The 13,209-nt window shown below is 44.3% G+C and overlaps 1 protein-coding gene across 6 annotated transcripts; it reads left to right on the forward strand.

Annotated features, from left to right (window-relative positions):
• Positions 1 to 309: 309 nt before the first annotated feature.
• Positions 310 to 10,928, forward strand: LOC112254756 (protein SYS1 homolog). 6 transcript variants are annotated; one of them, XM_024427568.1, is made up of 4 exons: positions 310 to 327; positions 9,558 to 9,758; positions 9,849 to 9,916; positions 10,193 to 10,928. In XM_024427568.1, exons 2-4 carry the CDS (start codon positions 9,597 to 9,599, stop codon positions 10,431 to 10,433), a joined length of 471 nt encoding a protein of 156 aa, XP_024283336.1. In that variant the 5' UTR covers positions 310 to 327; positions 9,558 to 9,596; the 3' UTR covers positions 10,434 to 10,928. The 6 variants fall into 6 exon arrangements, with proteins under 6 accessions (XP_024283336.1, XP_042180513.1, XP_024283335.1 ...); XM_042324579.1 differs by lacking the exon at positions 310 to 327 and adding an exon at positions 7,450 to 8,538 and having other exon boundaries at positions 9,526 to 9,758; XM_024427567.2 differs by lacking the exon at positions 310 to 327 and adding an exon at positions 7,450 to 8,538.
• Positions 10,929 to 13,209: the final 2,281 nt, after the last annotated feature.

The raw sequence follows: 13,209 nt of genomic DNA on the forward strand, positions 1-13,209 counted from the left end.
AGGTGTGGAGTCAGGCGCAGAGAGCAAAAGGATGTGGGAAAAAACACGCTTTAATGTCCAGGAAAAATAACATGAACAAAAGTAGGAAAACAAATGAACAGAAATATTAACAGACAGCACAAAATACACTCTAACACAAAACAGACGAACAAGCCCACACGAAACAGAAGCGGGCTGAACAAACTTAAATAACCCCACCCTAACAACCAAACAAGAAACAGGTGATACCAATTAGACAAAACCAAACGAACACAGATAAAGGATCGGTGATAGCTAGTAGACCGGTGACGACGACCGCCACCCGAACAAGAAGGGGAGTCACCTTTGGTAATATTCGTGACAAATTCTTTCTCAATTATCCTCTAAGATCCAAATGTTAATTACAGTTGAAGTCAGAAGTTTACATACACTTTGTGATGGCCACTCCAATACCTTGACTTTGTCATCCTTAAGCCATTTTGCCACAACTTTGGAAGTATGCTTGGGGTCATTGTCCATTGGAAGACCCATTTGTGACCAAGTTTTAACTTCCTGACTGTCTTGAGATGTTGCGTCAATATAGCCACGTAATTTTCCAGCCTCATGATGCCATCTATTTTGTGAAGTGCACCAGTCCCTCCTGCAGCAAAGCACCCCCACAACATGATGCTGCCACCCCCGTGCTTCACGGTTGGGATGGTGTTCTTCGGCTTGCAAGCATCAACCTTTTTCCTCCAAACATAACGATGGTCATTATGGCCAAACACTTCTATTCTGTTCTACGGCTAAATAGTTCTCTATTTTTGTTTCATTAGACCAGAGGCCATTTCTCCAAAAAGTATGATCTTTGTCCCCATGTGCAGTTGCAAATTGTAGTCTGTCTTTTTTATGGCGGTTTTGGAGCAGTGGCCTCCATTTTCTGAGCGGCCTTTCAGGTTATGTCTATATAGGACTCGTTTTACTGTGGATACAGATACTTTTATACCCGTTCACTCCAGCATCTTCACAAGGTCCTTTGCTGTTGTTCTGGGATTGAGTTGCACTTTTTGCACCAAAGTACGTTCATCTATAGGAGACAGAATGCATCTCCTTCCTGAGCAGTATGATGGCTGCTTGGTCCTATGGTGTTTATACTTACGTACAATTGTTTGTGGTACATTCAGGCGTTTGGAAATTTCCCCATGTCAAGCAAAGAGGCACTGGGTTTGAAGGTAGACCTTGAAATATATCCACAGGTACACCTCCAATTGACTCAAATGTCAATTAGCCTATCAGAAGTTTCTAAACCCATGACATAATATTCAGGAAATGTTTAAACTGTTGAAAGGCACAGTCAAATTAGTTTATGTAAACTTCTGACCCACTGGAATTGTGATACAGTGAATTGTAAGGGAAATAATCTGTAAACAATTGTTTGAAAAATTACTTTTGTCATGCACAAAGTAGATGCCCTAACCGACTTAGCAAAACTATAGTTTGTTAACAAGAAATTTGTGGAGTGGTTGAAAAACGAGTTTTAATGACTCCAACTTAAGTGTATGTAAACTTCCGACTTCAACTGTATATGTCAACATTCCATCTTCAAAATGACCATTCTATGGATTACATTTCAATGAAATCCCCCAAATCATGGTCTTTTTTTGTTCTAGCTTTGTGAGGAATCACCCAATATATACATAGTTTTATCATGTTGTTATACTATCCCTTTTAAAAATCTTTATATTGACTTCGTTGAACAATAGCATTTGTCTCTGAATCATTTTCAATGTGACCATAGCTTCGCATGCTTTGTTAGTTTTATTCCCTGTTCCAACCTCAGACCCTCTCTCTCTCCAGGTGCAGGCTCCAAAACAATCCCATGGGCTCACAGCCCACATAGGAACTCCATACAGACACATCTGTGGTCACTGTGAGAAGAGGGTTAGGGGAGGGAGAGAGAGGGAGAGCATAAATAGAGAGATGGGAGAGAGTGAGATAGTCTTAGACTAAATAATAATAGCTGTTCAGACAAAACAATCTGTCATCATATAAATATTATTGCTAATAATTCTACTACTAATATAAAATAGGACAGGAGCTGTCAATTCACTAACAAAACAAACCTAGTAATAATTTCCAACATGAACAGTTAAGTTATTTTATTTATTTATTTATTATTTATTTATTTCCAGGAAACTGTAACATATTTTGATACTCTCTTCACTTTTATCTCTGTCTGTCAACAATCCCTAATGGGAAACCTACAGATTAAGTATTTTTGGTGGCTGGGACAGACGCCCGCAGCGTGAAAAGACAGGGGGCTTGTCTGCGAGGACTGCAGGTTCCCGCACAGGCGTGTCACCTGACTGTCTAAGGGGAGTATTAATGGGTGAGGGAGCGGCCGACCTGTGATCCCCTGGCTCTTCGCCCAGTGCCTCAGGCCCCATGTGACTTGCTGGGGTTCCATCTTTTGTCATGCAACCCCATTGACCATCAGGGTTCTGCGTAGGTGCTGGCTCAGCAATCCGAAGGTTAACCCTGTTACAACGGTACAGTGATCCATTCACGTCGACCAAGTAGGAGCGTGGTTTCACTTTCTGTACACAGGATCAGTGTCTCCAGAGGCCCGTTCGGTCCACTGGAGGTGGCTTCATTCGCACCGTTTCACCCACCCTGAGCTCAGGTAAATCTTTTGCTGATTTGTCGTAGATGAACTTGGAGACCTGTCTTCTGTGACGTAGCTTCACCAGCACGTCTGTCACCACACATGGCTCCAGAAGAGTGCTGGTTACTGGCAGAGCTGCTTTTAAGCGCCGTGTCATGAGGCGCTGGGCCGGGCTGCTATCCGTGCCTTCTGTCGGGGTATTGTGCCACTGCAGGATTGCTTTCCAGACATCTTTGCCCTCTCTCAGAGCTTTTTTGCAGAGGCTCTTTGCGATTTTGACTGCGGACTCCGCCTTCCCATTAGCTTTTGGGTGTCGTGGTGATGAAGTGACGTGCTCAAATTCCATTCTGCAGCACATTTTCGGAACTCACCTCCGGAGAATTGGGGTCCATTGTCAGAAATTACCCTATCTGGCTGGCCATAGCGGGCAAACTGAGCCTTGCAGCGTTTGATCGTTGTCTCTGCTGAGAGGTCGGGGAGGAGGTCAATCTCCCAGAAGTCTGAGAAATTATCGACTACCAGCAGAAAGTCTTTGCCACTGTGCTGGAAGAGATCTAGACTTACTATCTGCCAGGGTCGCATCGGTAGCTCGTGGGACATCATCGTCTCTCTCTGTTGCTCAATGGCATATTCATTGCTGGTTGTGCATTTACTGACAGTCTTTGATTTCACTCTGCATTACTGGCCAATACAGTCCGTCACGTGCTTGTCTGTAACAGGCCTCACCTCCTATGTGACTTGAATGCACGCGCGCCAACACTCCTTCTCTATCTGGGTATAGTTCTGCTCTGTTGGGGTGAGAGCCCTAGAGGTGAATGCCACAGGTTGGCCCTCCTGCATGAGGCAACAGCCAAGTCCATATTGGCTTGAGTCACTCTGAATCGTGACAGGTTTTGACACATTGTAGTATCGCAGTATAGGTGTCTGGGTGACCAGTTGTTTTATTTCCCTCACCGCTGCGTCATGTTTTGGGAGCCAATGCCAGATGGTGTCCTTGTCCATGAGCCTCCTTAGTGGCTCACACACTTCAGAGAGCTGCGGTAGGAACTTGGCCAGGTAGGTGACGAATCCGACAAAGCGCTGCACTCCCTTCACGTCAGATGGGTGGGACATTTCCAAGACAGCCTTCACTTTTTCAGGATCCACCTTCAATCCGGTGGAGGACAAGATGTGCCCATGAAAGCGGACCTCTGGCACTTTAAAATGAATCTTTTTTATGCTTAGCCTTAGTTTGACCTGTCTGCATCTGACCATCAGGGCCAGCAGCTTGGCGTCATGGTCACATTCTGCCTCCTCATCACTGTCCCCACAGCCCACTACGAGGATGTCATCTGCTATGGGTTCCACTCCACTGAGTCCCATCAACAGCTCATGCTGTTTCCGCTGATACACCTCTGGAGCCACGGAGACACCAAACGGAAGCTTCAACCACCTCTTCCTGCCCCAGGGTGTCCAAAAGGTTGTCATGTAGCTGCTGGGCTCGTCGAGCTTGCACTGCAAGAAGGCATCTCTGGCATCCACGAGAGTGAAGACTCTGGCCTTTGGGAGCTTGTAAAGAACATCCTCCAACGTGGGCATAATGTAATGTGAACGTCGGAGAGCCCGGTTGAGGTGTTTAGGATCAATGCATATCCGTAGCTGGTCTTGTTTCTTGACGATAACCATATTACTTATCCAGTCTGTAGGCTCGGTGACGGATATGTGGCCATCTGCTTCGTGTTTGTCAAGCAGAGCCTTCGTAGCTGCTTTCATGGCCACTGGTACATTGCGGGGTGCACACTGGACAGGCTGGATTGCTGCGTCCAACTCAAAGTGGACTTCGTCGGGAACTGACTCGACCGGTGCGTTGAAGACATCATGGTAATTGCTTAGGAGTGTCTCCTTGCTCAGGGGCCCAGCCTGGACTTTGTCTACAATGTTAATATCAGCTGGAATGGTGAAGTTAATAAGCCCAAGGCGCTTGCATGTAGAACCTGACAGTAATGGCTGTTGACTAGCCTCAACTATTTCTAACTCAAGGGTGTGTTTCTGGCCACGTAAAACACATGGTCACAAACAGGCCTAAAGAAGTCATGAACTGACCTGAATATAGTTTCAGCTTGGTGCTACTCTGTGTGAGTTTGTCTCTGGGCGCGAGCCTCCTTATATCTTTGAGGCTCATAACGTTACATGTGGCCCCTGAATCAAATCAAATCAAATCAAATTTTATTTGTCACATACACATGGTTAGCAGATGTTAATGCGAGTGTAGCGAAATGCTTGTGCTTCTAGTTCCGACAATGCAGTAATAACGAACAAGTAATCTAACTAACAATTCCAAAAAACTACTGTCTTATAACACAGTGTAAGGGGATAAAGAATATGTACATAAGGATATATGAATGAGTGATGGTACAGAGCAGCATAGGCAAGATACAGTAGATGATATCGAGTACAGTATATATATATGAGATAAGTATGTAAACCAAGTGGCATAGTTAAAGTGGCTAGTGATACATGTATTACATAAGGATGCAGTCGATGATATAGAGTACAGTATCAACGTATGCATATGAGATGAATAATGTAGGGTAAGTAACATTATATAAGGTAGCATTGTTTAAAGTGGCTAGTGATATATTTACATCATTTCCCATCAATTCCCATGATTAAAGTGGCTGGAGTAGAGTCAGTGTCATTGACAGTGTGTTGGCAGTAGCCACTCAATGTTAGTGGTGGCTGTTTAACAGTCTGATGGCCTTGAGATAGAAGCTGTTTTTCAGTCTCTCGGTCCCAGCTTTGATGCACCTGTACTGACCTCGCCTTCTGGATGACAGCGGGGTGAACAGGCAGTGGCTCGGGTGGTTGATGTCCTTGATGATCTTTATGGCCTTCCTGTAGCATCGGGTGGTGTAGGTGTCCTGGAGGGCAGGTAGTTTGCCCCCGGTGATGCGTTGTGCAGACCTCACTACCCTCTGGAGAGCCTTACGGTTGAGGGCGGTGCAGTTGCCATACCAGGCGGTGATACAGCCCGCCAGGATGCTCTCGATTGTGCATCTGTAGAAGTTTGTGAGTGCTTTTGGTGACAAGCCGAATTTCTTCAGCCTCCTGAGGTTGAAGAGGCGCTGCTGCGCCTTCCTCACGATGCTGTCTGTGTGAGTGGACCAATTCAGTTTGTCTGTGATGTGTATGCCGAGGAACTTAAAACTTGCTACCCTCTCCACTACTGTTCCATCGATGTGGAGGGGTGTTCCCTCTGCTGTTTCCTGAAGTCCACAATCATCTCCTTAGTTTTGTTGACGTTGAGTGTGAGGTTATTTTCCTGACACCACACTCCGAGGGCCCTCACCTCCTCCCTGTAGGCCGTCTCGTCGTTGTTGGTAATCAAGCCTACCACTGTTGTGTCGTCCGCAAACTTGATGATTGAGTTGGAGGCGTGCGTGGCCACGCAGTCGTGGGTGAACAGGGAGTACAGGAGAGGGCTCAGAACGCACCCTTGTGGGGCCCCAGTGTTGAGGATCAGCGGGGAGGAGATGTTGTTGCCTACCCTCACCACCTGGGGGCGGCCCGTCAGGAAGTCCAGTACCCAGTTGCACAGGGCGGGGTCGAGACCCAGGGTCTCGAGCTTGATGACGAGCTTGGAGGGTACTATGGTGTTGAATGCCGAGCTGTAGTCGATGAACAGCATTCTCACATAGGTATTCCTCTTGTCCAGATGGGTTAGGGCAGTGTGCAGTGTGGTTGAGATTGCATCGTCTGTGGACCTATTTGGGCGGTAAGCAAATTGGAGTGGGTCAAGGGTGTCAGGTAGGGTGGAGGTGATGTGGTCCTTGACTAGTCTCTCAAAGCACTTCATGATGACGGATGTGAGTGCTACGGGCGGTAGTCGTTTAGCTCAGTTACCTTAGCTTTCTTGGGAACAGGAACAATGGTGGCCCTCTTGAAGCATGTGGGAACAGCAGACTGGTATAGGGATTGATTGAATATGTCCGTAAACACACCGGCCAGCTGGTCTGCGCATGCTCTGAGGGCGCGGCTGGGGATGCCGTCTGGGCCTGCAGCCTTGCGAGGGTTAACACGTTTAAATGTCTTACTCACTTCGGCTGCAGTGAAGGAGAGACCGCATGTTTCCGTTGCAGGCCGTACATCTAGCTGGCATTGCTGTGGTTTATTATTAAGTAGCAGAGTGACAAACCACTTTTGTCCTTTTGCTCCTATGCACTCGCTAGCATATACATCCTCTGTGCTGTCGTTCCCTTCATCTGTGTTTGTTTCCATAGAGTGCACTTTACCCTCCTTTCTCTTGCTTTTCATGCAGGCCCTTGCAAAGAATTTAGCTGTAACACAGAATTTGCATATTTTTCCATAGGCTGGGCAGTGTTATTTTCCTGTCCATGAGAAATGCCACAATATCGGCATGTATTAGGGTTGTCTACAGCAGAGTTGGCTGTAGTATTAGCATTAGCTGTGGCAAAGGGGAATTTCTTTACTGGCTGCCTGAATGTTGCATTGACATTGTCCATATGTTGCCTTTCTAGCTCCATGGACCTTATCAGTATATCAGTAAGCTCTGCTGCACGGCATGTCTCCACTGCCAAGGCCAGCGTCAGGTCACGTTCTCTCAGCAAACGTGTGCGGGTGCCCTCATCAGTTATGCCAAGCACAATCTTATCTCTGATAAGTTCATCTCTTTAAAGCACCATAGTCACATGTAGCTGCCTTTTCCCTTAGCCTAGTGACAAAGCTGTCAATGGACTCCCCGTCCTCCTGTTTGCAACAACCGAAAACATAACGCTCGTAGATGACTGTTACGGAGTCTAGTTGATAGGTAATCGACTAGCCGGACTGTTCCCCGGGACTCCAGTTGTAGGGATTTGTACAATGCACAAACAAGGCTATTGAACCTGACATTGGTGTCTGTCTTTATTCCTTTATCTAACATATCATACTGAAACATGGTATCAGAAGTGGCTCGGAAAACACACGTTTGTTATTTTTGTAGCTAAGTACAGTATAGGCGCAGTTACGTTCCATATGCGAACACACGCCGTTTCCTACTCACAACACTGATCAACTCGTTGTTAGCTGGCTAGCTAGCATCACTACCTACGTCGATGACTGAAGGCAAAGAAATCTCATATTCAATTGCTATGGCAGCGAACATTCCGCCACCAAATCCCATGGTTCTCACAGGGGACTGGAATACTAATTGGGACAACTTCAGGGATGAATTCGAGGACTATGCGCTGGCGACCGGTCTACATGAGAAAGCCAACGAGGTACAAGCTGCAACTCTGAGGAGTTTAATGGGCAGCGAATGCAGGCATATCTACCGGTACAATCTCACCCTCACAAGCACGACAACAGTGTGATGCAAAGGCTATATTGGATGCATTGGAGAATTACTTCAAACCCGCCAGAAACGTAATTTATGAGCGGTTCGTTTTCGGAAACTGTAAACAGGAAGAGGGTGAGTCAGTACACAACTTTGTAACCCGTTTGAGAGAGAAATCCGCCACTTGTGAATACGGGGGATTGAAAGATGAATTGATTCGTGACAAAATAGTGCTGGGAATTGCAAATGAGGATACACGCCGGCGTCTACTGAGAGAGAGAGAGACTTAACATTAGTAACTGCCATCGAAATGTGCCGCACTGCTGAAGTCACTGACATGAGAATGAGAGCAATGGAAATCGAAACCCCACGCTCCGACGTTGATACTGTTCACGCTGTTGCTAGGCAGACATTCAGACTAAACCAATCCAGGCAGAGCAATTCACCACGAACTGTGAACACAGAGAGCCCCGTAGCATGTAAATACTGTGGGAATACACACACACGTGGCAAAGAGCACTGCCCTGCCTACGGAAAACCATGCAGAGCTTGTGGAACTAATAATCATTTTGCAAAAGTGTGTCTCAAAAGCAAAAGAAGGGTGAGTGAGGGCAAGATTCACTGTGTTGATGATGTCACTCAATGTTCAGAGCTGAAAAGTGAAAGTGACATTTACATGCAATGAATCCATTGGGGCTGTACACTCAAGAGGGAAGAAATGGTTTGTGACACTACGATTACACAACAAGCGTCAACAATTCAGTGAAGAATGGGCCCTGCAAAAAAAAAAAAAAAAGTTTCAGAAGAATTAACTACAATACTGCAACTTGTAAAGGCCTTAAAACAAAATCGTAACACCAGACGTATTAATTTCGGCACCCAAAATCAGTGAAATAACATTTTTATTAAAGATGTTAAATTCATTTTTCAAAAAGCCGGATATTCCTTCCCATTCCAGATACATTATTTTATTTTGAAATGAATGAATTAGAGGTTAATCACTTCCGGGTCAAATTTTGTGGCGTTGTTGTTTTCATATTTCTGTTATTCGTCATCAGCTCCACGTTATCTGGTAGATTTATCGTGGCATTTCATGTGTTGTACTTTTGGATATCTCACTACTAAACACCCCGTTTCGATATTGATTATCAGCAAAAGTAGGCTACAGTTTGTAAACTCAATAACAATCACTGCTGCTAACAAGTTAATAGCTAGCTAAAGTTACCAGCTAGGTAGCTATGTCACCAAGCAGTTGTTGACATAGCTCGCTAGCTACCAAGCTAATCCAATTAGCCAATCAGCTAATGTCGGCCAGCTATCAAACATTTAAGGTAGCTAGATTTTCTTCAAAAGAGGACATGTAAAACACGAGTTTGGTTGTAACGTTAGCTAATTGGCTAAATTAAATTAGCTATGTCACATAGCTAGATAACTACTGTAACAAGTAGGCCTAGCAACGTTGTTAGATATCTAGCCAGCTAACTATCTTGAATAATACGTGTAACAGAACAGCTTATAGCTAACGTTAGGTTATAATGTACTAACTCAACTATAATGGACCTTTGAAATGTCTACAATTTCATTTCAGGTTTTGATTCACTGACACTCGCTACTTTTCAGCTGTTCGGCGGTCCCTGTGTTCCCTCCTAAAGCTTTGGAATGGGCAGTCATTTCCGCAGTTACATCTGGGACCCGGTCCTCATTTTGTCTCAGATTGTGTTGATGCAATGCATCTACTACAGCTTCCTGGGTTTGTGGCTGGCTGTTGTGGACAGTCTTGTACAAACCAACAGATCACTGGACCAGATCTTCAGTTATAAGGTGAGTCTTTGAAATGTTTCCTACATTTTCCTAATTTTTGTCTGTTGAGTTGACAGTAGACTGATTCACAACATGGCTCTATGCTTGCAGGTTCTTGGATTTGCAACAATGCAGGGCAGACTCTCAATGATGGCGTTCATCTTGAACTCACTTACCTGGTAAGTTAATGGGCCAACTTCGAGTGCTGCATGTTCCCTCAACACTTTGGTATGAAGTCTAGTCATATACCGTTGATGAAAGGCTGGTTTGTTATGAGGTAAATAATCTTTGATGCTTTATAGTAGATGACAATTTTAACGTTTGGTAAACTTAGCCTAACTACAAGCTATGAATCAAAAACTATCATAACATTTACACACACACGTCAGTTGAATGACCAACCTGTTTTGTGGCATGTTGTCTTTCATCGTACATCTGTCTCGCTGTTTCGTCAGTGCCCTGGGCCTGTTGTTCTTTATCCGCCGAGGGAAGCAGTGTCTGGACTTCACTATCACCGTGCACTTCTTCCACATGATAGGCTGTTGGCTCTACAATGCCCACCTCCCGGCGGCCCTGTCCTGGTGGCTGGTCAACGTGGCCTGCATGGCTCTGATGGCCGTGATTGGAGAGTACCTATGCATGCGGACTGAGCTCAGGGCCATCCCAGTCAACAGTGGACCTAAGTCTAACCTTTGACTGCTGACCCCACTCTGTGACTCTGGCTCATTCCCTGTGAACTGTTCACTGACAGTATTCTGCCCAGTATGATGTAGGGTATGACATTTGTGCCCAAAGACTTGGTGGGACTGGGATGTCAGCTGCTATAACGCAGTAGTTGGATCTAGAGACAGAGATGCTCCAAGTTAGAACATTGCACACCTCTCAATAGATTCAAGGACTTGGAAATTAACTGAAATGGTGCTGGTTGCTGTATTTATTTGTAAACATGTACTACCTGTCTAACAGTGAATGCTAACTTTTTCCTCGACCCACTAAGATATCACTTGCTTTGAGACAGTTCGAAGCAGAGTTTAGTTTGTCCTACAAAGAGCTTAATGGTTTCATGATTTGATTAAATAATGATATCACATGATTGTAGCAAAATGATTGTCATGCACATGCTTTCGGTTATGTCCTTTCCAGTTGAGAAAAATAAAAACGATAAACTAGTCATACATGTAAACAACAGATCACCACGTATGGAATTATATTTTATTCCTCATAGTTTGAGCTTGAGGGGTGAAAGGAATCAGCAATGCTCATCCATACGTCAACATTATGAAGTTAACATGACAACGCTATAGGAGCAGCAAGTATCTGATAATCATCGCTTAGCATGATCATAGTGTTGTGTGTGTGTACAAGATGTGATGCTGTGGAGAGCAGATGGCTCCTCTGGGGATGGTCTGTCAGCCACCAGCTTTGTTCTGACAAGATGCTGTCACTGTGTGCCTGACTGTGTGCTCGATGGTGCAGTGACTGCCATCTATGGTCAAATTATATGTAACCCTATTTTAGTAAGCATGCTTAGTACTCATGATTCTCTGCTGATTTTCAATGCACTTTCTTTCCTTCTCATATCCTATTATTTGTCAAAATGATTCAGACTGGCTGGACCTTACACATTTTTATATCATTCTGAACTTTGTGTGAGCTCAGAGGTTTTACTTGAATTGCGGTAGAAATCTGGACTATGCAGTGAGATTTTTCTACACCTCACCTGTTTTTTCCGCTGGCATTGCTGCTGTGGTTTTTATATAACTAAAGGTATTGAACTCTTGATAATAAGTGGGACCATTGTGTCTTAAGACCAAATCTTTTTATTTTGGTTTATAGTCACCACAGAGTGCTTCTCTTCACATTTGACTCATACAGTGGGGCAAAAAAAGTATTTCGTCAGCCACCAATTGTGCAAGTTCTCCCACTTAAAAAGATGAGGCCTGATATTTTCATCATAGGTACACTTCAACTATGACAGACAAAATGAGAGAAAAAAATCCAGAAAATCACATTGTAGGATTTTTAATTTATTTGCAAATTATGGTGGAAAATAAGTATTTGGTCACCTACAAACAAGCAAGATTTCTTTAAGAGGCTCCTCTGTCCTCCACTCGTTACCTGTATTAATGGCACCTGTTTGAACTTATCAGTATAAAAGACACCTGTCCACAACCTCAAACAGTCACACTCCAAACCCCACTATGGCCAAGACCAAAGAGCTGTCAAAGGACACCAGAAACAAAATTGTAGACCTGCACCAGGCTGGGAAGACTGAATCTGCAATAGGTAAGCAGCTTGGTTTGAAGAAATCAACTGTGGGAGTAAATATTAGGAAATGGAAGACATAAGACCACTGATAATCTCCCTCGACCTGGGGCTCCACGCAAGATCTCACCCCGTGGGGTCAAAATGATCACAAGCAAAAATCCCAGAACCACACGGGGGGACCTAGTGAATGACCTGCAGAGAGCTCGGACCAAAGTAACAAAGCCTACCATCAGCAAGGGCATTGAAGATGAAACGTGGCTGGGTCTTTCACCATGACAATTATCCCAAACACACCGCCCGGGCAACAAAGGAGTGGCTTCGTAAGAAGCATTACAAGGTCCTGGAGTGGCCTAGCCAGTCTCCAGATCTCAACCCCATAGAAAATCTTTGGAGGGAGTTGAAAGTCCGTGTTGCCCAGCAACAGCCCCAAAACATCACTGCTCTAGAGGAGATCTGCATGGAGGAATGGGCCGAAATACCAGCAACAGTGTGTGAAAACCTTGTGAAGACTTACAGAAAACGTTTGACCTCTGTCTGCCCAAAGGGTATATAACAAAGTATTGAGAAACTTTTATTGACCAAATACTTATTTTCCACCATAATTTGCAAATAAATTCATTAAAAAAACCTACAGTGATTTTCTAGATTATTTTTTTTCTCATTTTGTCTGTCATAGTTGAAGTGCACCTATGATGAAAATTAAAAGCCTCTCATCTTTTTAAGTGGGAGAACTTGCTCAATTGGTGGCTGACTAAATACTTTTTTGCCCCACTGTATGTGACCTTAACATATACTCTGAGATTATCTGGGATGGATTTTCTCTGATTTTAAACCACAAGTCCTGTTTTTTCAGGACTTGCAGTTGAATGAAATCATAATTGCCTGCAGTATAGTAGATGCATTTGTTGAAAATTAGCTCTCGGTGTGGGAATAATCTATTCGACTAGATGAGAAGCACTCAGGAAAGTCATGGATCAGCTAATTTTCTTGGACTTTGTAAGGAAGTGCAATGCTGTAGTTTTCACTTATTGCATCACTGGATCCATGTTAAGATTATTTGTCTTCCATCAATAAGATAGATCTGAATATTCAGTCATTCATTACTTGTCAGATTTCTATCCACCAGAGCATTACTAGACAGTGCAGGAGGAAGAAGTTACTTACTGCAACATGCAATACAGACCTACTTTCTTAAGTGCATTAT

Source organism: Oncorhynchus tshawytscha, linkage group LG07 (assembly GCF_018296145.1).
Source record: "Oncorhynchus tshawytscha isolate Ot180627B linkage group LG07, Otsh_v2.0, whole genome shotgun sequence".
Taxonomy (NCBI): Eukaryota; Metazoa; Chordata; class Actinopteri; order Salmoniformes; family Salmonidae; genus Oncorhynchus; species Oncorhynchus tshawytscha.